Consider the following 26,383-nt stretch of genomic DNA (forward strand, 5'->3'; position numbering starts at 1 on the left):
GCAGAAGCCCTCAGGAATTTCGTCAATGGCAAAAACCCTAGGTGCTGGGAGGACATGCTGCACCAAAATATGCACTCATACTGGCATTTGTGATGATATCACAATGGTATAAGGGGTAATAGTATTGCCAGTACCAAGTCAATCTAATTTGTTACTACTGCTCATTAGGGCTGTGTGAAGCTTTAGTCACTGATTCAATCTGGTGGAGATTTGGCCTGATTCAGTGGTCAAATCTCTGAATTCAAATCAAATCAGGAGACCTTTTAATCTCTCTGAATCAAATCAGAACCCTCCAAATCAATTCAGAGATTTGATGATTCAGACATAGACACAGCTAAATGTTTTTTGTTTGTTTTTACATATCTCAAAGTACCAGGTGGCTTGTGAACACTGCAATGCTGGGGTGGATGAAGCGTCCCACAGGAGCACGGGGGGTCCCCAGCATGCTCGGTGGCAGACCCAGAAGTGGACCAGAAGCACTTCCAGTCCGCTTGTGGGTCTGCTGCAGAGCACACAGGGGACCCTCTCCCCCACCCTGGCAACTGGTGCCTCCTGGGTCTGGTGGGACACCCTGGTTCCCCCTGTGGCCAACTGCCAAGCCAGGGGCATCCCCTGCGCGATTGGCAGTGGACCCAGAAGTGGACTGGAAGTACTTCCAGTCCACTTCTAGGTATGCCGCCGAGCATGCGGGGGCCACCCCCCCCCATGCTCCTGTGGAACGCTCCATCTGCCCCACCACTGCACTGTTCAGTAAGCCATGCCTGGTACCTCAAGGTATGTAGAAAAAACATTTAAAGCGGTGTCTATGGCTGAACTGCTGATTCTCCAAATCAGCATCGCATCTTCAGATTCAGATTTGGCCAAATCAAATTGGGACAGTGATCTGAATCAACAAATCGAATCACTGTCCCCCGATTCAGGTCAAATCCAAATTGAATACAGCCTGTTTCGCACACCCCTACTGCTCATGCTCCTTCAGTCAGCAATTGTACTCCTTTCTGAAAACCCATCACATTACCAATATGCCAGGTATGTTTATGAAGTGAGGATGCAACAGCAGGAAGAGGTAAAGTTCAGACACGATTTCCACATGTTTTTATACACAAGTCTACTAACACGGAAAACATGGCAGAGATACTGATCCCTAGATAGACTACCTCAAAAATTTACTTGGATGCATTAGCAAGTGGCCGATTATTGTACAGAAGTGCAAATAGCATAACAAATTGTATCTGTGTTACAGAAATGGAATAAAAATGCTTGCTCTAGAGGTGCACCAAATAGGCCCTAATTTGGAAATGGAGATTCCTGTATTGAACTTGTAATTTCACAAGTGTAATTTTTGTCAGTTAGATGCTAATTTTGACTGCACTCACAAATCAAGTAGATGCTTAAATCACATCAGCTGCAGATGTAAATTGTTAGGTCATGTTGAGGTCCTCTTCAAAAAGTCAGGCTCATTAATGATAAGTTTATTTGTATAGCACCAAAATGATGTGTGCTGTTTTGTTGCCCTTAGAAGTCACTGCCAAAATTTTCCAATTAGGAAAATTAATATGAAAAGCTTTATGGCTTTCTGGCAAAGTACCCTGAGGAAAGAGATTCACTTCGCAACTTCTGCCGTGAGATCTAGTTGATAAAAAAAAAAAGCCATATGGGTCAGCTACCAACAAGCTGTGCTTTCTGCCACAGCAGCTCAATTTTAGTAAGCAGTAGCTCTGGAGCTCACTTATATGAATATCCACAGGCTGGATGAAGTTTTGGAATCAGATCTTGACATGATGGTCCAAGGCCCATTTCTAGTAAGTATGATACTAGAAAGAATCAGGATATTATGCCTTTTCATAAGTTACAAACAGAACTGTTTTAGCTGTTTCCTATCAGAGCATGATAATAGAAATATTCTCCAATGCAAATAATTTTCTTAAAAACAAATAAACAAGCATTTGTTGATGAGTTACCTTATTCATTGCATACAGCACACCCTTTAATTAGAATGTTTATCCTTATGATGTGGTACACAATGTCCTTTATTAATTTCTTAAAACGCACAGATGTTTTTTATTATTTGATACACTAAAAGTCAACTTCAGTGTTAATATTTGCCTACAAACAGAACCACACACAAACATTTATCAGACAAAATTTTTACTTGATGTATCTTTAGGTTTAGAGAAAAGCCAGTCATTTGCAACTGCATAAAAGGAATCTCAGCAAGTCACTATAGTTATGCTACTTGAAATAAGACAGTGATGGTCAAACAATAAAGTGTGGAATGGACCCAATGCTAATGCATAAAAACAGTACTGAAAACACATCTAGGCTTCCAGCTTCACTGACTCCAGTACTGAACGTGCTTCTTTATATTCGTCAGCTTCTTCCAACTCTTTTTCATTCTCCTGAAATTAAACATAGAACTTTTTTATTCCTAAGAAAATAACTTGATATGTTTTCATTCCTCTTAACATGTTAACATCCCATTTTGATTACTTCCAACTTCCAGTACAAAAAACGGAGTGTTCATTGCACTGACAGATAAAGATCTTTGAGTAAGCCATTTCAGTCCCCGTCCTATTTTTTTAAAAACCTTCTTTCCATATTTTTGTCCAGCATTACATGGATCTGGTGTAAATGCAAAGATTAAGGGAAGCCTGTGAAACATGTAGACAGCAAGCAAACACTGACTATAATTTTTCAAATAGAACACAATGCTTAGGCCCTATTGCCCTTTTTAAGTTCAATAAAACATTTTGGGGATGCCCTTGTCACATTCAGACAGACCTATATGTGTTCCCTGGATTTCAACTATAGGAATAGTCAAACCAAAATGGGGACCACCCATAAAGTGGCAAAAGTAGCAATAGAAGCCAGAGTAAGAACACTATTGCGGGGGGGGGGGGTCCTTTTTGAGATTCATTTAAAAGCAAATTCTTCAAAGTTCACACTGATGTGAGTTATGAAGGTACAGCAGGAGGGGGAAACTAATCTTTAAGGACCTTTTCAATATTGCTGACTTTGGAACCAAATGACATTTTCACATTCCTTTCAAACTGCCTGCCTGTGAATCTTCCCAACTTAAAGTGACAATGGCCAATTTATTTTAACTTCCGCACCCCTTTATCAAACAACGAAACCAATCAAACATCACCACAGAAAGACAAAGTGTAGGAGGCTGATTCTGCCAAATACTTGTCTTTAAAAAATGCCAAGAACATTCTTATACTTGAAGTCAATAAAAATGGCAGGGACTCGGCACCCTGCAGGACTGGGCTCTAGAGCTTGTGTCTGAACAGGCTCAGCAGAGGAGTTCTAACTGATCTCTCCTGCAATCAATAAAAAGCCTCTGAGATGCTTAAATTCCACTGTATGGTTAAGCTGCATGTTAATGTTTACATCTGTAGCAAGACAAGAGGGGAAAAACGTTAGTTGTTTAAGATGTAGTCCTATGACCTCAGAATTCAATGAAGCAAGTTTGGGCCCTAAGGCTGCCTATACACATGCTCACTGGTGTTCTAATTAGAACGTTCCCATGTTCCCAATTGAACGTTCCAGTGTCGCCGCACTGTCATGTGTATTAAGCACCCTCACATTTAAAAGTGGCTGCAGGGCACTTTATTTAGGCCTTGTCAAATGAGGTTTAGACAGTGTCCCACAGACATTTTAAACACGCAGAGGCACAATACACATCATGGTAAGGTGTTTTAATTAGAGTGACCATCTGGGAGCCACTCTAAGATGCCCCCCACCCCACCCCCAAGCATGTGTACAGGCAGCCTAAATTCCTGGTATACCCCTATTCATGGGGATAAATCCTCTTGCAGGCAGGTAGAACTACTGAAATCAAGCTAGTTCCTTTTGTTAACAGAGTATCCATAAAACAAATGTTGCCTGACTAATGCTTTGATCACTGTTTGGCCATTACAAATCATCAATAGCATTCAAACAAGCAAATGTCCTACCTGTAAACCCAATTCACCTAAAGTTTAGGTATTTTACTCAAACAGAGGAGCTATTTTGGGTGTTTATAATGTATTACTTGACACAGCAATTAGATATTGAGCCACTGGAAGGGAGTTTCAGTGTCTGTTGGGTGTGTTCCTCATTGCAGCGAGTTTCTAAGCTTACTTCTGCTAAATATGTACACAAACCCTTGAATGAGCTAACGTTATGCTATGTAATGCTAATCATGAGAGCAGATGATTCAAATAGAAAAATTGTCCAGTGCAAGTTTCATTAAGCTATTATTACTCTGTAGGCTAAAATTGCTAACCCTATTCCACCAATGAAAGAATGCAGCCCTAGTCTTTGTAGCCAGAGAGCAGAAAGCACACAAATCTTCAGGTAAAAAGTTTGTGCTACACTTACTAATAGCTGAGTGAGATCTGCATGTGCAGCTCCTAATCTGCGCTGGCAGTCTGGAATCATCATTTGACATTCTTGCAGGATCTCAGTCTGTGAAACAGAAACCAGTAAAAGACATGAACTTTTTAATACTGAAAGCACTGGTTTTATAAAATACATAAAGCTTGTTCTTTTCTAAAATAGCTGTACAGACTTCTTCAAATAAACTTTAAAACATAGTTGTCTTCATTTTATCCGAGTTGGATCATTTCACATTAACAGCACTAACTTACTTTCTACTTAATAAATATAATTGCTTAACACTTGTACTTAGTAAATTAATTCAAAGAGCATATTACAAAAATGATTTCATAGGATATCTTCCTTAAATACAGTATAATTACAACACAGCAAAGTGTAATGAAGTATTTTAGAATACACTTTTTCCATCTGAAGTAAGAATTAACTAGCAAAAGCTTTCCATACAGCATTTGTTAAAAAAGGCTATTTAAAATAAACTATTTCCCCTGCTGTCATGAAGCAGCTTCATCCAAAATGGGATCAGCTGGTTATATAAATATCTCCTGCATCTTTTGGGTAATAAAGAAAAACAGTGTTCAGATAATACCACATAGAGATAATTACTGCATGAAAAAAAGTTATTGAGTTATTGATCACATCGTGTGCACACTGCAGGAGGCTCTGACTGAAAGACAAAGGTAAAGAAAAATGAAAAGCAAAGACCAGCAGGCTCATATTTTTGATGCTTATCATGCATAAAAAGTTATTACTTATCCTTGTGCTTCATTTTAGGAGAGAGATTATTCTCACCATGCACTTTGAGTAAAATTACCAAACTGGCACCCCACTGTATTTGAACATCTTGCCTACACCTATAGAAAACAACCTTCAGATTTATACAAAAGAACATTTATTTCATGGAATATCTCTGGACTTGAAATCCATCCACAAAAAAGGTGTGCACTGCTGTTAAATGTACTAAATTTATTTAGAAATGAAAATCAATTAGCAGATCTGTAAATGTAAAACCTCTTTTATGTTAAGAATAGCCTGCCACCTGCCATAAGTGTACATCTTTCACTTTAACAGTTCAACACATTCTTTCACTCAAAAGGTTATATATTCTCCCTTTCCTGTCAAATCACCAAACCAGATTACTATTAACTGGAGTTGGATAGTTAAACAAGGAAGAAACACACGTCTGCCAGTTCACATGCATAACAAAGCACACAACCAGTCCCACTGTAAGCAATGACTGCTCAAGTATGTAATATTAAATACATATTTAAGTACCTTACTAGATTGGAACCTAACAAAAAAAAAGAAATAATTTTTAAGATGAAAGTCAATGGGAAAAAAAGTTTTCAACTTAGTTTTCAGATTCCCTTCAGAAAATTCCCCACCCCAATCCTATTTTTATGCAAAGTTAAGGGTGCAAAATATAAATGTGGTAAGAAATACAAAGTTAATTCTAAGGAAGTATACCATTACTTTGATCTTAAAAGCTCAATATTTCCAACCTTGGGAGTTATACAAAAGAGGAGCCAGAATTAAGAAAAATAGATGAGCTCACTATGCATCAAAAAGGTACAGTATTAGCACTACTGGAATTTAAGACATTTTGCTTTTTGGCAGACCAGGAGTAGGATGAAGAAGATGTACAAGACAACACTAGGTTTTTATGCTTCACCTGGGTTCTAGAAAGAATACTTGAAGGAGTGAGAATAGCTCAGTCACTAGCCCCAGTCAATTACTCACTTCCTTTGTTGGTATTCCTAACAAGCTGTTCACTTTTATGTTGATGGGCAGTAGGGAAGCCTACCAGTTCAGAACTGGAATAAGAACTAATTTTACAGAGGTCACTAAACAAGGACAAAGTATAATTTAAGCATGAATCTGGAATATACATCTTTAATCTTCTGTAGCTTCTCTTAAATGAGTAAAGTGAAGGTATCTGAATTGTTCAATTAAAGCTGGGAAGCTGGCTGTAGCACAAATATTTTCTTGGAGTGAAACCATTATTGAGTAAAAACAGAAAAGGAGTAAAACTCACACAATTGCTACATCTGGCAGGCCTACAGGCATTGCAGATCGGCAATACGTTCCAGTAGAAACACAAAGGTAACAGAGGAACTTATATATTTTTAAATGAAAATAAAATTTGGATGCCTGAATCCCACTGAAATCCATCAGTAACCAAGTATCAAATTCCAAAGACTCTTTTGAAAGTCCCAGAGTGAATTGAGGTACAACTAATAATCAGGTCAAAGGAAGATTATAGTGAGAATAAGTTTTGCAAAAGAACAGTAAATGTTGCGGCTGTGCTAAGCACCGTGATGCTTGAATAAAAGTATTAAACACTGAAAGAATTGAAGTGCCTCTAACTAAAAATGCTTACCCATATACAAATGAAGCACTGCAAGGATAAACCGATCCAATTTCTTTCCAATGAACATGAAGAGAATCACCAAAGATCTTGTAAAAGGGCACTTATGAGGTCAGGGATAAAATTGCAACTTTTAGTCAGTGCCCCAAAATGGTAATCTGTTCATCACTTGCCTTTAGATGGTGGAAATGTTCCCATTAAGAGTAGAGCATCTTATAGATTCATAGATGTTAGGGTCGGAAGGGACCTCAATAGATCATCAAGTCCGACCCCCTTCATAAGCAGGAAAGAGTGCTGGGTCTAGATGACCCCAGCTAGATACTCATCTAACCTCCTTTTGAAGACCCCCAGGGTAGGGGAGAGCACCACCTCCCTTGGGAGCCCGTTCCAGACCTTGGCCACTATAACTGTGAAGAAGTTCTTCCTAATGTCCAATCTAAATCTGCTCTCTGCTAGCTTGTGGCCATTGTTTCTTGTAACCCCCGGGGGTGCCTTGGTGAATAAAACCTCACCAATTCCCTTCTGTGCCCCCGTGATGAACTTATAGGCAGCCACAAGGTCGCCTCTCAACCTTCTCTTGCGGAGGCTGAAGAGGTCCAGTTTCTCTAGTCTCTCCTCGTAGGGCTTGGTCTGTAGGCCCTTAACCATACGAGTGGCCCTTCTCTGGACCCTCTCCAGGTTACCCGCATCCCTCTTGAATTGCGGCGTCCAGAATTGCACGCAGTACTCCAACTGCGGTCTGACCAACGCCCTATAGAGGGGAAGTATCACCTCCCTGGACCTATTCGTCATGCATCTGCTGATGCACGATAAAGTGCCATTGGCTTTTTTGATGGCTTCATCACACTGCCGACTCATGTTCATCTTGGAGTCCACTAGGACTCCAAGATCCCTTTCCACTTCCGTGCCACCCAGCAGGTCATTTCCTAGGCTGTAGGTGTGCTGGACATTTTTCCTCCCTAGGTGCAGCACTTTGCATTTCTCCTTGTTGAACTGCATTCTGTTGTTTTCTGCCCACTTGTCCAACCTGTCCAGGTCTGCTTGCAGCTGTTCCCTGCCCTCCGGCATGTCCACATCTCCCCATAGCTTTGTGTCATCTGCAAACTTGTGTCATCTGTCACCTTATAAAAGAAAACAAGCTGTTCAGGATAGATGGAACTCTTCAGACTTGCCTGGTAGCTTGCCTAGGAGAAAGAACTAAGGAGAAAGCAATAAGGGATTGCCATCACTTTGGATGACAATGGATATTGGGGAGGAGAGATGCTACTAGCATTACTATTTATAATGATCCTCTGGGGAAATAGCAACATTTAAACACACAGACAATGTCCTGGCTATCATGTCAGTAGACTCAGACATCATACTTGCACTGTGTATGGTTTGTAAAAGGGGCAGCTGTCTGGCCATTTAATTTCACTTGGAAACGAAGTTTCCTCTATCAGTCCATGGAATGCTCATACTGTGAAAGCAGGCTACCTTCAACTAGCACAAAACAAACTCTTGTTATCTGGTACAATATGATTTTTGTGAGAGTCTACATGAACCAGGAATGGATCCAAACATAGCTTAAATGACCAACATAAAGACTGAACTTCAAAGTACATTCAGATCTTGTTATTATGATAAACAGTCTGTGAAACAAGTGGAATTCAAGAAGATGACTGAACAGCAGCTACAAGTAATTAAATTCTGCATCGGCAGCATGGATCAAATTGTAAAGCAGGACAAGATGTGGTGTTGCTGGTCTTGGGGAAAAAGATCCTAAAGATGAAACCTTAGAGATCACGGTAAAAATTAGAGTTGTGTGATCAGCGAGGGAAGTCAAGAACCTAAAGCAAGACAAAAGCAAGATGAACCCAAAGCAAGATGAAATCGTAAGAAGTGCTTCAGTGACAAGAGCAATAAATGCAATGACTAAAAGGTGGTGAGAAAACAATGGCTCAAACAGTGTAGTGCTATACAGAACTCATACATAGAACAAGGAAGAGTTATCCAGTCATTAAGCTTCTTCCTATGGTTTCTCTTGCCAACAAAAATCACCACCATTTTACTTAATACAAGTATTAATGATGTAGGTATTGTCAAGAAATACATAACAGATTAAATGAATCCTGTGATGGAAGTATCATAGTGCTTAGGGTTGGAAGGAACCCACACAGATGATCAGGTCTGACTCGACCCACTGCCCCGGGCAGGAATGGGTGCCGGGGTCGTATCACCCCAGCCAAATATCTGTCCAGCCTCCTCCTGAAGACCCCTAAGTGAAGGAAACAAGGAAAATTCTAGAAGTTCAACCCATCATGATAAATCCAGTGATGGAAGTAGTTCATGGTATGGTTTATAGACTCTGAAGAACAATTAAACACATGTAGTAGATAAAAATACAAGGAGAATTTATTTAAAGTATTTAGGAGGCACTTATCCCAGCATATACACTGTCAGTGTGATTTGGGAAGCTGGAAAATGGCTGAAGGCTTGGACACATACCTGATGACTCCTATTAGTGCATGCAAGACAAGACATTAAGGAAACAGGATAGCATTTTGCCTTTAAACCAAAGTGCTACAGGGAGATCACTAGGAGTTAGCCATGCTTTGCATATGACTATAAGACTGTAATCAACCAAACTTACAGAACAAATGGAGTGATACTATTAAAACAATCAGATGAAGAAAGTTCAAATTTATGACACACTGGTTGGATGAAGGCAGGAGAACTGCTGATGTACAATTTGCAAAGAGACTGGCATCAGCATCAGGGGAGAAAGCTATGGATAGAGTGGTTTGATGATATAACGTAGCATTTCCCCAAGTTTATTGGTTTATGCCCCCACTGTGTAGCAAGGTTTGGTACTTGCACTCCCCTCTTCATCAACCACCAATTTTCTTGGAGGGTGGGGGGGAGAAGGGCATCCACCTGCACTTTGAGAAAAGCTGACATAATTGAATAGATAGGATACTATGAGTTACTTCATGACTGAAGATGGTGAAATACAGAGAAAGACTGCTGGCCTGTATCTTGTCTTTGTTCGCTTGCTGCTCATCGCAATGCAGTTATTGTGCTCTACACTATGAAAATAAAATGGAGTATAAAAACTTTTATCCAGCAAAATAATGCTTTGTTACATATATAATTGGAGCAACCATTATGCCACAGTATTGCTCTCAGCACAAACACATCCCTTTGGGAATATACAGATAAGACAAACTCTGATAATGCAAGCACTTCTTTACTGGCTCTCATGTTTACGAAGCAAGGTCATACAGACCGAGTTATGAAAAGAAAACAAAAACATTTTAAAAGAAGGTAACTGGAGACAACTGCTCAAGAGTAAAATAAAAAGCTACAGCTTGATTCCTAATAGTGGTATAAAATGAGCCCATAGGGCAAAGCATGTTGACATTCCCACTACAAGGAGAACACCACCTAGTAAAGTTTCAAATACTGGATGAGGAATTTCCGAGTCAGTGAGCACCAAACTTTAGTCTGCTCTTAAAAGTGATTGCACAGGTATATACAATCCGTCTACTAAATAGGCTAAGGGTTTTCTTAACTCCAATGGGATGTTTAGTGAAGTGGTATGTATTATTTACCACACATTAATATAGACTCTAGTATACTCCATGTAAATTCCCATTTGCAGTGACAAGGTAAAACACAGGAGTTGCCTCGATGGCAAAATTAGATGCTATTAAACAAATCTGGACCACAACTGATTATATATGGGTTTTCTTCCCTGTCGGCAGAGGAAGGAAGAGTCAACACAGAGCTCAAGAATATGTATGCCATGCTGCTCTTAGACAGAAGTAAAATTCATTACATTGGATTTATTACAAAATTAATTACATTAGAAGGCAGTCACTGGATAATTCAATCCACCATTTAAAAATCAAATGTTCTTAGAACTATTTCTAAGATCTAAATAATTTGCACTATAAACAATGCAACTCTTGTCCTTTATTTTAATAGCTTTCAGAATGACGACTGGATAATGCAATCATTGACAACAGAAAATTGTCATTTAATCAATACATTTTCTACTCAATGGCTCTCCATTTTTTACTTGAAAAGATGATTCAAATTGGCTTGGAAATAAACAAAAACATGGTAGTGAAAACCTAAATAAAAAGTAGCAGGGAAGTGGTGTTGCTAAAAGAAAGTTTGAGTCATTCTTGTTGGGGAACCAATCTTCCTCCTCGTCTGTCTTTTTGCATGGTTATCTGCCATCTCAGATCCAGGTGTCCCAGTAGTACATAAGCTGACTATAAGCCAACAGTATGCCCCTGTGGCAACCCCTCCACCAAACCAACAGCGTGCTCACTTGTATTTACAGGATGTCCTCTGTAAATCAAGGGGAGTGATTCTACTGTATTCGGCACTGGTGAGGCTGCACCTGGAGCACTGTATCCAGTTTTGAGCCACACAGTTCAAAAAAGATGTAGATGGTAGAGGTGCATTGATACATCAGTCCATATCGTATTGGCACCAATAAAAGGAAAATTGATATCATCAGCAATTGGCTTTTTTTGGCCAAAGTGGCCGATAATGTTGCAGATAAATGCCACGTGCATGTGAAGCTTGGAGAGGAGTGTCTGGCCAGTAAGTCTGTGGGGGGAAAGGAGCATGGGAGCAGGGGTGCAGATTGAGGCCCCGACAGTGAGGGAGGAAGTGGGGCAGAAGCTGTGGCAGGGGCTGCCCAGCTGGGGTTGCTCGCCCAGGGGTGAAAGGGGGTGGGTGGGAAAGGGGCATGGCTCCCCACACTGCATGCAGCCCAGGGGTGGCATGGGGAGCACATGCCCCCCCGGATGTGTGTGTGGGGTGAGGGTGGGCTGCCCACTGTGGTCTTGGGGCTGGGGGCTGCGCCAGACTCTTCCTGGTGGGAAGGCTGAGCCAGGTCTGTGATCAGAGCGGGCAGGGGTGGGGCGGGAGGTGGTGGCACTGAGGAGGGTGGCTATGGCAAATTTTGGGGTGGCTGTAGTCCACCCTGTAAACCCCCCTCCCAGCGCCAGTGCCACCCACCCTGATCACAGCCTTGGCCCAGCCCAGCCCCCTGCTGGGAAGAGGCCCCAGCAGGCAACCTGCCCTTGCCCTATGCACAAATCCAGGAGGCACATGCCCCCACGCCTCTTTTGGGGTGTGTGCAACATGGAGAGCCACCTCCCTTCCCACCTCCTCCAGACAAGCCACCCACAGATCTGTCCTGTGTCCCACCCTGGCTGGGCAGCACCTGCCCCTGCTCCTCTCTTTCCCTTACTGTGGGGGACTCGATCTACCCCCTTCCTCTGCACCCCTTCCGCCCCACAGACTTACCAGCCAGACGCTGCTCTCCAAGCTGCCAAGCTGCATATTGGCAATCAGATCACTATCAGCCTGTATGGCTAGTTAATAATCGGCCATCAGTATCAGTCAAAAAAAATCTTTATCGGTGCACTCCTAGTACACAGATTGGAAGAAGTCCAGCGGAAAACAATAAAATGATTAGAGGCTTGAGAAATGTGACCTACGAGGCTAGGCTGAAAAGACTATGGTTATTTAGACTGAAGAAAAGATGATCGGGGTGGGGGGGGGGGCAGGAAGGGGCAGGGTTTGGTAACAGTCTTCAAATACATAAAGGACAATTATAGAGAAGATGGAGATGGACTTTCCTCTGTGGCTGTAGGGAACAGCACTAGGAGCAATGGTCTCAGGCTGCTGGAGAGAAAATTTAGGTTGGAGATTAGGAAGAACTTTTTAACTACAGGGTGACCAAGCATTGGAACAGGCTACCTACTATAGGGTGGTGGTGCAGCTGCACCCTCCTTTCAGACTGGCCCATGCCATGGGAGCCTCTGGGAATATTTTTAGTTTCCAAAACAGTTAAGAAATCCCCCTCCCCGCTGCTGAAAAGCACAATCTCTTCTCAGCCCGGCTCCTCACTCCTGCTGTTTTCCTCACTGTCCTGGGGGCAGGAGAAACTTCAAAGCTACTCCCGCCAGCTTGAGCCAGGCTGCACGTGGGCTGGGCTCACAGGCAGTGGAGATGAGATTCCCCCTTCCCATGCCTGCTCCTGGGGGACTGGGCAGGGTGGCAGAAACCCTCCCTCCCTAGCCATTGCTGCTAAGCCCAGACCCCACACAGGCTGGCTGGAGTGAGCAGGAGTGGCTTTGATGTTTTGCTCTGCTCCTGGGAAAGCAGTGGAAGTAACAACTGCAGATGGGAGGAAGAGGAGAAAGATTCACAGATTCATACACTGTGAGGCTGGAAGGGACTTCAGAAGTTCATTGAGTCCAGCCCCCTGCACCAAGCAGGGAAGACAACTGGGGTCAGGTGACCCCAGCCAGGTGACTGTCCAGTCTCCTCTTGATTTCCAGGGTAGGCGATTGCACCACTTCTGGAGGGAGCTTATTACCGAGTCTGGACACCTTAGGTGTGAAGAAGCTTTTCCTAATGTTGAGCCTGAAACCATCTTCTAGGAGTTTGTGACCATTATTCCTGGTTTTTCCCAGGGGTGCCCTGGTGAACAGCTGTTCACCGAGCCCTTGATGTATGTCCTGATGTAGTGGTAAGCTGCTACCAAGTCCCCTCTCAGCTTTCTTTTTTTCAGGCTGAAGAGTCCCAGGACCCCTCAGCCTGTCCTTGTATGGCCTGCTGTGCAAGTCTCTGGACTCTCTCAAGCTTTACCATGTCCTTGTTAAAGTGTGGTGCCTGGAATTGGATGCAGTACTCCAGCTGCGGTCTCACCAAATCTGAGTAGTGGTGGTGGAAGCACTTCCTTGGTTTTGCTGGAGATGCATTGATTGATGCATGCCAGAGTGTTATTTGCCCTGTTGAGCTGTCAGTGTGATGCTGTAGCCATGTTCATACTGTGGTCTAATTATTACCCCCAAGGTCCTTTCATTTGTAGTACTGGTCAGATTGGCATTGCCAAGCCTGTAGGTGTGTAGGGGATTGTTCATCCCCAGGTGAAGCACTTTACATTTCTCAATGTTGAACTTCATTTGGTTCTGATCCATCCAACTTGCTAGCCTGTCTAGGTCTGCCTGTCTTTAAGCATGACCACACTTCCCCATAACTTGGTGTCGCCTGCAAACTTGGCCAGTAAGCTCTTCCCTCCTGCATCCAAATCATTGATGAAGATTTTGAATAGCACTGGACCAAGCACCAATCCCTGAGGGACACCAGTTCTTGCCAAGACAACACAGATCCATTCATTAGGACTCTCTGGGTCCTACCCCGCAGCCAGCTTCGTACCTACCTGTCTCGCAGTTAAGGCCACAATCCTCCAATTTTGTTACAAGAACATGGCGAGATACCGGGTCAAAGGCTTTTTGGAAGTCAAGGTACACAGTGTCAACCTCCTCTCTCTTATCCAGGTGGTGAGTCACCCGATCATAAAAGGAGATGTGGGTGGTAAGACAAGACCTGCCCGCGATGAAGCCATGCTGGCCGTCATTCAGAATCCTACCTTCTGCAAGCCTATCGCACATAGAATCCTTAACAAATTTTTCCAGCATTTTCCCTGGGATAGAAGAAGGGCTAATTGGCCTATAGTTACCCAGGTCCTCCCTCCTACCCTTTTTGAAGATGAGAACAACACTGGCCCTCTTCCAGTCCTCAGGGACCTCTCTGGAGCACCACGAGTTTTGGAAGAGTTTCGCCAGGGGTTCCATGATGACTCTGGCCAGCTCCTTCAGCACTCTTAGATGAAGTTCATTTCGTCCTGCTGATTTATACAGGTCTAATTTTTTTAACTGATCACACACCACTTCTATAGGAATAGCAGGAAGGCAGTCATTCTTACCCTGTTCATTCTGTACCCCATCTGGCATGATTTTCCCCTTGGCCCAGTGAAAGACTGAAGCAAAGTAGTCATTCAGGATTTCAGTTTTCTCCTGAGTGCTGGTAACCAGCTGTCCTGAGTTGTTGAGCAATGGCCCCACATTCCCATTTGTTCTCCTCCTGTTCCCTAATTACCTAAAGAAGGACTTCTTGTTGTCCTCAATTCCCATTGCTAATTTTAGTTCAGTCGCCACCTTAGCCTTTCTAATCTGTTCCCTACAAATGCAGGCCATTGTTGTATAGTCCTCCTTGGGGCATGTCCCAAGCTTCATTGTTTGTATGCCTCTTTCTTCTTGCTCAAGAGGACCATTATTTCTCTGTTTAGCCAAGAGGGCATCCCAGCCCTTTTATTACCTTTCCTCCATGTGGGACTTCCTTTGTGCTTCAAGGAACAACCACTCTTCATGTACTCCTTTCACCTTTGGTCCCTGGTCCCACAGTATGGTCCCTACTAGTGACCTGAGCTTGTTGAAATTTGCATTTCTGAAGTTCAAAACTTCAATCCAGCAGGAGGAGGCTCACCACTGAGGATGGAGGGGAAGGACTGAAGAAACCCTTACCTGCTTTGGGGACTTTAAAAAACTTCCCACAGGCTCCCACAGCAGTCTGTCCATGCTGGTGGGTTGGGGAGTAAGGAATAGATGACCTTATGAGGTCCCTTCCAAGCCCTACTTCCCTATGATCTTCAGTCAGATATAAATTGTTATAGAATGCATTATCTGAATTGAATTTCCACTCTTTTGCACACACTTGCTGTTCATCAACTGATTCAAAAACAGTTTGAGATTAAACATTGAGATTTTGGGATCTCCCCATGCTTAAAATGTCTAGTTCAGTCTTCCCTTCTACAGGGTATACATTTTTTCTCCGGCAACTATTACTCGTATCTCCTTGGCAAACATCCCTGCTAAAATGTGTAATAGTTGGGAGTATGTTACTACTATAAGCACAAGTGTCTTACATCCTCAATAGAAAAAGCAGAGTCTAGAATACAAAAAGGTATTCCCCTATCTGAGACGGTAAGGATGAAAACAATGATTTGTTTTTAAATTGGAGGAAAGAAGAAGATAAGCAAAGATTAAAGTAATAATTCTCATCAGTAGGCCTTTTTTAGAAAGCACACTGACAATAAAACCAGAAGTTGAAAGCAGCATTTCTTTATACCACCTGTGTGTCAGGAGTATTATTCTGCAGAGAACAAGGATAGAATTCCAGGTTGCTGGTCTTGAAAGAAAACTTATTTGTGCTCATTAGGGAAAATCTCCAAATGCATAACTAGGAGCATCAAACCCTTTATTAGCAACTTTACTGGCTTCTTAGCTAGACAGCCAGAGCTGAGGAGTTCAGATTATTAAGCAGAGGTCATCTATTCTTAGGAGAAAACCCAAAGGGTTATGAAAGTAATCAGACTGCAATGCAACTGAAAAATCCACCTAATCTTATTGTGCTGATTTATGAGGAAACTGGAAAGAGCTTTACAGATTAAATCCAGGATGAATTAAAAAAACCCCTTAAATTAAAAACTACTACTGAGGAGCCATTAAAAACAAATAACTAGTAGCCTTCCTTTGGGGCTTAAACTGAAGTGTGCAAACCAATGCATTTCATTTTTAAAGCCCCATTCAACAAGGACTGCTTCAGTAACTAAAGGTTTAGTTCATTCTAAATCTCATTTTACATTCTCAAAAGAAAGATATTATGATTCCTGAATTTGTTTCATTTTAGCAGCATCTCTAGTGAAGAAGAGGATTCTGCCTCATACTAGACACAGGAAAGACTCAAATGTGAAGTGATGAGGAATGGAACTTCTTGGATAAAGGACACACATTTTGAATTTCTGATTGATATGCCTTATTTGCTTGTAGAAAACCTCCTCATTAGCAAAACCTGATGTACTCTGTGACCAGCTAAATCTGAAAACAAGGCATGTTTAAATAAATCCAGCATATACCTGAGTTAAATTAAGATTCTTCATAGGGAGGCATGGGAAATAGTTTGGGATTGTGGCAGTTGGATATTTCTGTTAAAATGATGATTATGTTAAATACTGACAATTAAGCCTAACCTAAAATTTCAGTTCATTCTCCAAGAGAATCAAAGACATTCACACCTTAGGAACTATTTTATTCTGTACATAAACTCAAGATAGAAAGGAAGAAATCTTACTTCCTTGGGCATAAATGCCAGGCCACCAAATATGCAGGTGCCTACTCCATATGTCGTACTGGGTGACCTGGACTGCAGAAAGCTATCACCATAGAACAAAGTAACTGTGCAAAACCCCAAATGTATTGATAATTATTACATATGCTGGAGAGAAGGCACCCAGAACTTATAGAAACTGCAGGTTTATTAGGTGAAAGAGGCACTGTATTCCTTCTGTGCTGGACTGCCTTTCTTGTGACATTTTGCAAATAAATTTATTCAAAGGTTCCACGTGCTCAGGTATTTTTGAGTTGTAATACATATTCCTCCCTTATGATATAATATGTTAAATTTATACAAAATATTTTAAAAGCCCAATCATTTTAAACATCATCCAAATTTAGTATCTGTAGAAGCTATTTAATAACTTGATTTTGCCTTACAATATTGTGACTTGTAAACACATTTTGGTTTACAATATTACAGTTTATGTTTGAAGCATAAAAATTATGAAAGTCTTCCTTTTTCCCATAATACTTTCTGAATTAATGCTTTTAGTTTATCAATTTTTATTGATATAAACAGTTTATAAACTATTAAAAAAAAATCAGTCCATCTTTTCTGGCAGTTTGATTTGATTTCAGTTAAATTATTTAATTGGTGAAAATCCTCAAACCTCTATTCCGTGTTTATATTGTCTTAAAACAGAATATTTCAGTGGTGGAGCATAGAACCTAAACTGAGAAAGGCCGTGAACAAAAATGTAATTTTAAAATATCGGCTGTAGATGGGAAACTCAATTTTTTTCTCCTAGAGAGAACTAGGGAAGGGAAAACACTGGGAAATTTTTCACTTCTGCTGTTCCCATAAATGAAATAAATGTGTTAAAAGAGGTATTTTGGGGTGCTAATGTGAAGCGAGTTAGAGACTTCAACCTAATTAACGTATAATGATAGCAGCGGTAACATGGACACTAAATAGTATTCTCACTGGCACACAGTGAAAAGAACAAGGATAAAATGTGTGTGCAAGTTTAATGATATTTACCTTTGGATACATGGTTACTAGGGGTGTGCGAAATGGGCCATATTCGATTCGGATTCGGCCCAAATCAGGGACAGCGATTCAATTTGTTGATTTGGATCACTGTCCCCAATTCAATTTGGCCAAATCCAAAATCTGAAGATTTGAAGCTGATTCAGAGAATCAGCAATTCAGCTAGACACAGCTTTTCTACATATGTTGAGGTACCAGGCACGGCTTCAGAACACTGCGATGCTGGGGCAGATGGAGCGTCCCACAGGAGCGTGGGGGGGATGCTCAGCAGCAAACCCAGAGGTGGACTGGAAGTACTTCCATCCCACTTCCAGGTCTGCCAGGGAGCACGTGGGGGGCCCCGCTACTCTCCCCTGGCTTGACGATCATCTGCAGAGGACCCCCCCCAAGACCCAGGAGGCACCAGTCGCCAAGCTGGAGGGGCAGGTAAGCAGCATGGGCCCCTCAGCGCACTCTCTGGCCGACCCGGAAGCGAACCAGAAAGTGCTTCTGACCAGAAGTGCTTCTGGTCCACTTCTGGGTCTGCTGCCAAGCACGCTAGGGAGCCCCCCACGCTCCTGTGGGATGCTCCATCTGCCCTACCATCACAGCATTCATGAGCTGCCTGGTACCTTGAGGTATGTGGAAAAAACATTTTAAAATGTGTCTATGTCCAAATTGCTGAATCTTTCCAAATTGATTCGAAGGGTTCCGATTCGATTTGGAGAGATTAAAGGGGTTCCTGATTTGATTTGGATTCAGAGATTTGGCTACCGAATTGGGCTGAATCTCCACCAAATTGAATCAGGGACCAAAGCTTTGCGCAGCCCTAATGGCTGCAATTCAAATTTCAGATACACTGACTCTACATATTTAGGAGAGCATGAGATTTCTACAGAGGCAGATCCACCATGTAAGGGGACAATATGGAGAATCTACAACAGAAATTACCAGGGCAATCAGGTGGTCATGTTTAGATGCTTATATACTAAAGTTTATATGACTGAGAATACTCCAGTTGACTGGTGTATAGCTTGTTCAGGCAGGGGGTGGGGAAGAGGTGGCATTGCCATGTATATACGTAAAGAGATAATACATGTGCTCTGAGGTATAGCACAACGTGGAAGGTAGGCCTTTTGAAAATATCTGGGTAAAGGTCAAAGGAAAATGTGGTAAGGGGGTGCCATGGTAGGTGTCTGCTATAGGCCATCAAACCGGAGGAAAAGGCACGAGGCCTTCTTTAAACAACAGAAGTATCCAAATTGAAGGACCTGGTTCTCATGGGGGGACGTTAATAATTAAGATATCTGCTTGGAGGGAAACACAGGAGTACATGAACAGTCCAGCAAATTCTTGGAGTGCATCAGAGATAACGTTTTGGTATAGATGGTCTAGGATGGAAGCTCTTCTCAACTTGCTGCTCACAAACCAAGAGGAATTGGTTGAGAATGTGAAGGTGGAAGGTAACTTGCATGACAGTGACCATGAAATCAACAGAGTTCAAGAACCCAGGCGAAGGAAAAAAAGAGAAGCAGCAGAAAAGACACTGGACTTCAGCAGACAAACTTCAACGAACTTGGGGAACTGGTGGACAGGATCCCCTGGGAGGTAAATCTGAAGGGAAAAGGAATCCAGGAGAGCTGGCTGTGCTTGAAGGAGGACACGTTAAGGGTACAGGAATGACAGAAGAATCCCTATTGACAGAAGAATGAGACCAGCCTGGCTAGACAGCAATCTCTTCAATTAATTGAAACTCAAAAAAAGGAATCCTATAAAGAAGTAGAAACTTGGTCATAGTACCAGTGTAGAGTATAAGACTATTGCACAGGCATGCATGGACAAAGTCAGGAAGGCCAAGACACAATTTGAGATGCAAATAGCAAGGGACATAAAATAACAATAGGAAGGGATTCTACAAATACTTCAAAACTGAAAGGAAGACCAAAGAAACTATAGGTCATTTTCAGAAGGCAGAAGAGAATCTAGTTACAGATGATGCAAAGAAAGCTGTATTATTTAATGCAATTTTTACAAAAAATTGTCTTCACAAAATGGTGGTAGCTACTAAATGACAAACACAGTTGGCTGTAAAGATGGGAAAGGAGTCAAATATCCTAGAGCAATGGCAGAACAGGTTAGAGATGAGATATTTTCAAGTCAGCAAGGGTGAGTGGAATGCACCATTGGTAGGGACCTAGTCAAATTGCAATTTTGCAGAAATCGTGAAATCCGGCATTGCCCGCAAAGTTGGGCAATGCCTGTGAAATCTGCAAAAAAGACTCAAACCAAAACCTTACTGAAAATAAAATGCTGGCTCCCCAGAGGGAGACAGCTGTCCTCATGGCCACTGCAGCTTGGCTACACAGTTAGTTCACCAAGGGGGAAGGGGAAAGGGGGCCTGCCAACACAAAAGGGGAGCAGAAGACGTTTATGTTGGAGATTGGGATGAACTTCTTAACTATGCGGGTGGTCAAGGACTGGGACAGACTACTTAGAAAACTGGGGAATCTCCATCCCTGGAAGTTTTCAAGAGCAGGTGAAAGAACTGGCTGGAACAGTTCAGTCAAGGACGATCCTGCCTTGAGCAGGGGGCTGGACTAGATGACCTTGTGAGGTTCCTTCCAGCCCTACTTTCCTATGACCACACAGCAAGCAGTATGAGGAATTAACTGGAAGGACCACACGTTCTAGAATGTGCAAAATTATGATCAAATTGGAGGAGCAGAAAGGTGGGATGAGGGGTAAACAAGCCCAAGATTTGGTGGAATAGTCTTATGTTAATGGAATGTGTATAACAATCTGTTTAGGAAGAAAAGGCAGGGGGAAAAATAAATGAATTCTGTCTTGTATATTAAAAGTATGTACATTAGTTCTAAAATACATGGCAGAATGGGAGGTAGATCCATTGAAAGTTTCTTGATTAAGGGTAAAGGGGAAAAATGGCCAATGGGATATCATTGTAGGGGTGTTTTATAGACCACCAAACCAGGAGGTGGTGTTGGACAGAGCTTTTTAAAAAAAAATACTGAAACATCCAAATCATTGAACCAGATGCTTGCCAGGGACTTTACTGTGATATCTGCTGGGCAAAGAACACAGCCCTGCCGAGAGTCTAGCAACTTTTTGCATCATTCAGACAACTTTTGGTACAAGGAATTACAGACCAGGCCATATGACTTTGATAACTAGAAAGATACTGGAGCATATAATAAAACAATTCATTTATAAGAAAAACAAGATCGTTAAGTAACAACCCAGGAAAAACTGTCAAGAGCAAGTCACGCCTAACCAACATGATTTCTTTTACGACAAGATGACAGGCTTTGTAGTTTGGGTCTTCAGGTGGGAAGAGGTGACAGGACTTGAGTAAGGCTTCTGACACTCTCATGACATCTTCATAAATAAGTTAAGGGAATATGGTCTAGATGAAACTTCTACAAGGTGAGTGCATAATTGGTTGGATAACTGTGCTCAAAGAGTAGTCATCAATGGCTCACTGTCAAGATAGAAGAAGGTGTTGAGTGGGGTTCCCTAGGGCATTTGTTCTGAGTACAGCATTGTTCACTATCTTCATTAATGGAAGACAGAATTGAGTGTACGTTTAGAAAATCTGCCAATGACACTAAACTGGGTGAAATTAAGTGACACTGGATGACAGGATTAGGATTCAAAATGACTTTAATACATTGGAAAAATTATCTGAAATATAAATCGGATTAAATTCAATCAGACTACTGCAAACTACTATGCTAAAGAGGGAACAACCAAATGGGGAGTGATGGGTGAGGCTACACTGCTGCAGAGAAGAACCTAGTGTTGAAATTTAATTCTGTTGCAAAAAAATAAAGGCCAGTATTAACAGAGGTTGCAAGTCACAGGAAAGGATTCTTTCACTTCCTTTAGCATTTGAGAGCACTCATTTGGACTAAGTACTGCTTTCTGTTTTGGGTACCATATTTCAAGAAGTGTGGACAAATTGGACAGAGTCCATTGGAGAGCAACAAAAATAACTGAAGATCTAGAAAACACGACATAGGAATGAACAAAAACTATTTGTTCTGAAGGCTGCTGCCACCATTCCTCATTCAAAAGGACTGCTTTAGCTTTCTCCTCAGAGAAAGTTTCAGAGGTTGCTGCTGAAAATTTTGATAATTTCCTAAAGTTGGTAGGGAAATTCCTTAATGCTGTCAAATAATTTGATGAACTAGAACACCGAATCTTATGGAGATTGAAGCAGTCCAATAGTGTCAATGATTTTTTTTTCAAGACAACTTTTATTTTTATTTCAGTAGCTCCTTGAAACACTAAATCAAGTATAAGCAGCAGAAAGATTTCACTTCTGTACATAGGTATAAAACAAGTGGTAACATCTTCCAAATTCTACATTTAAGTGAAATGCAAAAGAAATAAGCACATTGCATCCTGGGTCTGTGTCCTGTACAATGACTAAAAGGTAGCAAGAAGGTAATTATATATAGATATATACAAATATAAGCTGGGCTCCATAGCACACAGACTCCTTCCTGCCCCTGCCACCCAACTTCCTGTCAGCACTGCATAGTCCTGGCACTGTTGTCGCCAGCCCCGCACAGGATAGGGTGCAATTTAGTGTGCCAAGTAGCCATCCCACTAACCTACTACCATGCCACACCAGGAAAGTTGAGGGCAGCTGCCCTGGGCCAACCCCCACCCTAAGACCAGCAAACTCACCTCGTAGTGGCACTGCAGCAGCTCATTTCTCAGGCTCCCAGTGGGGTGCCCAGCAAGCCAGACAGGATCATCTGGTGGGCCAGATATGGCCTGTGGGCCGTATTTTGCCCACCCCTTGCTTAGACATTCAGGGGTTACCCACTAGTCCAGGAAAACTATGGACAATTAATTATTACATTTGTAACAATGGACATACCATGCAATTAAAACTTGAATAAGAGCGGAAGCAACTGTAATTAAATGTGGTTTAAAAGTTTTACATACCTCTGTTTAAAAATATGTAGCCTCTTTAGTTTCAGACCTCCTTTAGTTCCTCCTATGACCCAAAACAAACATACACACCTACGCGTCCAACACACAATATGAACTAATTCTCTCTCCATCTCCTTTTGCAGATAAGCATGTAAGGGGAAGAAAACCCCCTTAATTCCATAATTATGAGTCCAAATCACTCTCTCCATCTTTCCAACATGCACAAGGCTTGAAGCCTTCCCACACCTTGCAGCCAGATTTGAATGAGAGAGATCACATTGGGGAAAAATAATCAAAATCATATTTAACTAAAAATACTGTAAGTAAAAATGTGTATGTATATAAGTTGGTATTTGTCCTTAATATTTGACCACATTGCCATAAGCAGTATATATTTTGATCATTTAACACAGTCACTTCCTAGAATATTAGTATCTCAGCTAAATTCTACTTTGGAAGCAGCTACATGCCTCTGAACAAATCCATGCACACACAGGACAACAAACTCAAAGGATCATCTGAAGATGGGAAATTTATCTAATATGGAAAGTTCTCTTTCAAACGCAATAACGCTTTGGATCTTCTCTGAAATATACATTTGGCCACTTTGGTAATTATCTATTATGGATAAATTTTAACGTACAAATATGATAGTTGCATTTAACAACACTACTTTGAACATTAGAGCACTGTGTGGAGCACACTTTACTTTCAACTCTTGATTACCAAACCAACCAAATAATAGTGTGTGTCTGTGATCAGCATTAAACAGTTCCACAGTCAACACATCTGTTAGCCACTGTAATATTCTGAGTGGCAGTCAAATTTCAATATACCCATACTATTCAGGAGCGTGAAGGCAAGTCACTTATCTTCAACTCAGAGGACACCTATTGTCTCAAACGAGTGCTCAGTCTGTGCATGACTGCACATAGCACATTTGTACTCTCTAAGGTTTTATGTTTTCAGAAAATCTTTAATATTCAGAAAACACAAGTCTAGAAAAAGCAAATCTCTCATTTAAGTGTCACTGTCAGGTTCCTTTTAAATATTTAAAAAGCATTGTAAAGTTTTAAATATTAGGATCATTTACCTGTTTTTTAATTCCATAATCATCACTTGCTTCAGCTTTCATTTTTTCAATCTTTTCTTCTTGCTGTTTTGCCTCTTTTTCATACATAACTTTTTCTTTTGCTAACCTACAAATAAACCAAAATGATTTTGTTTATGCTCTAATAAAACTGAACTTTAAAGGAAAAATTATATCACATCTAATAACACTGAAAATACAGCAGGCCTTCTTGTAAAACTGGCTCTGTTCAGTTTTTACAAGAACAAATTAAATTCTTGATCATTTCAATTACCGTAAAAAATCTGTAATTGAAATTGAAATACAAGTTGGTATTATAAGTACCTTTATAAACCCAGTTTAAATATTGTTCTCACATATTTGTTTATTCTGTGTTCACCTAAAATTAAAACCACACGCCTTTACTTGCGTTTTAAAACACAAGACAAAATAACACGGTAGTAAATTTCTAGCTGTTGCATAATATGAGAGAGGAGACCACCCTGCAGGTCTGTAATGACTGTTTCTGGGTTACTCCCAAGAGCTCAGATTCAAGTCATGAGGGTTTTGATGATGTATGTTACAGATGGCAGAGTAAAGCAGCAAAGATTACACATTCTTATGTCCATAAAATAATCTCATTACAAGTGGGTAATATTTTAGGAAGCCCTTGCATTCTCTACCATTTAGTGCACAAACTACCATACTTTCATAGACTTCCTTATTCATCTATGAAGTCTTGTGGATGACCTGTCCTCCCAACCCAGATTGTGAAGCCTCCTCCCTTCCCATTCATCAGTGAATAAAATCCCTACGGCAATACAGCAATGATTTGTATTAACGGTCATTATTATTAAATGAGATTAACTATTAACGGTATGCCGATTTGGGATGAAGATGATCAATATGAGACTACAATACTTTGTCAGAGTGCCAAAGGAAAAAGCCTCACACTGAACAGGGATAAATGCCAGATCAGACTGTACTAGGTAAGATTAGTTATGGAGGAGGCACACTCACCAGCCAAGGAATGTGACCAGGCCCAAGGAGGGCAGAATGAACTGTACAATGGAAAGACAATAAAAAGAGGCCTTGTAGAGCTTCATGGGCACGTTAACGTATCAAAGCAAATTAATTCTTAATGTGTCACAGTTAAGTGTTCCACTCAAAACGCTGCTTGAGGATAGTACAGAATAGAACTGGGATGAATGGAATTTTTATGAATTACATTATAACAGAAGCTGCTACTGAAATATTTTGTGATTAACAACAAGCCTCAAGCCAGACTTAGACTAGAACAGATTTGTTGGTACATGAGTAAAGACCAGAATCTCTTGTTCCCAGTTAGAATCATAGAAAAAGCAGTGCTGGAAGGGACCTTCTAGCAGTTATCTAGTCCGAAGCAAGACCATCCCTATCAAAACATCCTGTACAAATTCTTGTCTCACCTATTACCAAAACTACACAATTGATCCTGTCACACAGGTAACCTAACTTGCCACAGATAACATGGGAGAGAACAGCAGTCAGCATCCTGCTGCTGCAAGGGTTGTCAGAATGTGCTCAAGGAGATCCAAGGGGGCCATGCCCCATTACAGAGGAAGACAAAAACATCACAGTCCCTTACAACTTTGGCCAAGAGGTAAAATTCCTTTCTGATCCTGTGGCAATTGGTTTGACCTAGAGTGGCGGGGCAAGGCCCTCTAGCTAGGTACCTCCAGGTTTTAGTCCCAGAAGGTGTCAAAATCCCCAGCCTTGGCTGCAGCCAACACCCAATCCTTTCAAGAAAGATAAAAAGCCTGACATGTAGGAACAGGAAGGGAAACAAATTCCTTCCCAGTCCCATGTGGCAACCAACAAAGCCCAGAAGCATGGGAAATACCCACTGTGCAGCATAGGCATAGCTACTCCTAGATCATCCCTGACCAAATGTTCATTTAACCTCATAGTACTAATATAGCTTACAGCAGCAAAAAGGGGATTTTTCTTGGCATAAATTTATGCTTGCTTCTCAATTTAAATAACCTCCTGAATTCATAAAAAAACCCTCTCTCCCTCCCTCAACAGGATAAACTGTGACTACATTTGGACTTTTGCTGATACACAAATGTCTCAAACCCCCCCCTCCCCCCCCCCCAGCGCTCCCCCAGCAGCACAGAACAAAAAACCCACTTATCCCTAACTGACATTATTACAGCAGCAAAAGTTTCTACTTGACTTGATCAGCATCAGTTTTTACAAGTTTCCAAAACAATAGTTGCTTAATCACGTGGGGGCGGGAGGAGGGAGGGGGAAGCTGAAAGATCATCTGACTGCCAGTGTAAAGTCCAAAATATTTTGATGATTTAGTGACCTTGATTTAAGCTGAGGCAATACAAATTGTTTCAGTTACCTAAAGAAAAGTTAACTTCTTCAAAAAAGTGAGAGGGCTAGCCAAAGTCACTATAACAAGTCACTATAACTGTTGTTAAACACATATGGTTAAAAATATGTTAGCATGTTTAGACATTAAACCCATTTACTGAAAAGGTCTAAAAATAGTAAAAATTGAATTAAACTATACCACTATCTACAACACATCATCACGTGTGTTATGCTGGTTTTGT

General features: G+C 41.3%; 1 protein-coding gene across 1 annotated transcript in view; it reads right to left on the minus strand.

The window, feature by feature from the left end:
* Nucleotides 1–2,012: 2,012 nt before the first annotated feature.
* Nucleotides 2,013–26,383, minus strand: part of TBCA (tubulin folding cofactor A) — a 51,500-nt gene continuing 27,129 nt past the window's right edge. Inside the window, exons 2-4 of the mRNA XM_006261569.4 lie at nt 23,802–23,907; nt 4,366–4,452; nt 2,013–2,399 (exon numbers count right to left, since the gene is read on the minus strand). Coding sequence (XP_006261631.3) covers nt 2,319–2,399; nt 4,366–4,452; nt 23,802–23,907 — 274 coding nt within the window. The 3' untranslated portion in view covers nt 2,013–2,318. The remainder of the gene's footprint in view (nt 2,400–4,365; nt 4,453–23,801; nt 23,908–26,383) is intronic.

Source organism: Alligator mississippiensis, chromosome 3 (assembly GCF_030867095.1).
Source record: "Alligator mississippiensis isolate rAllMis1 chromosome 3, rAllMis1, whole genome shotgun sequence".
Taxonomy (NCBI): domain Eukaryota; kingdom Metazoa; phylum Chordata; order Crocodylia; family Alligatoridae; genus Alligator; species Alligator mississippiensis.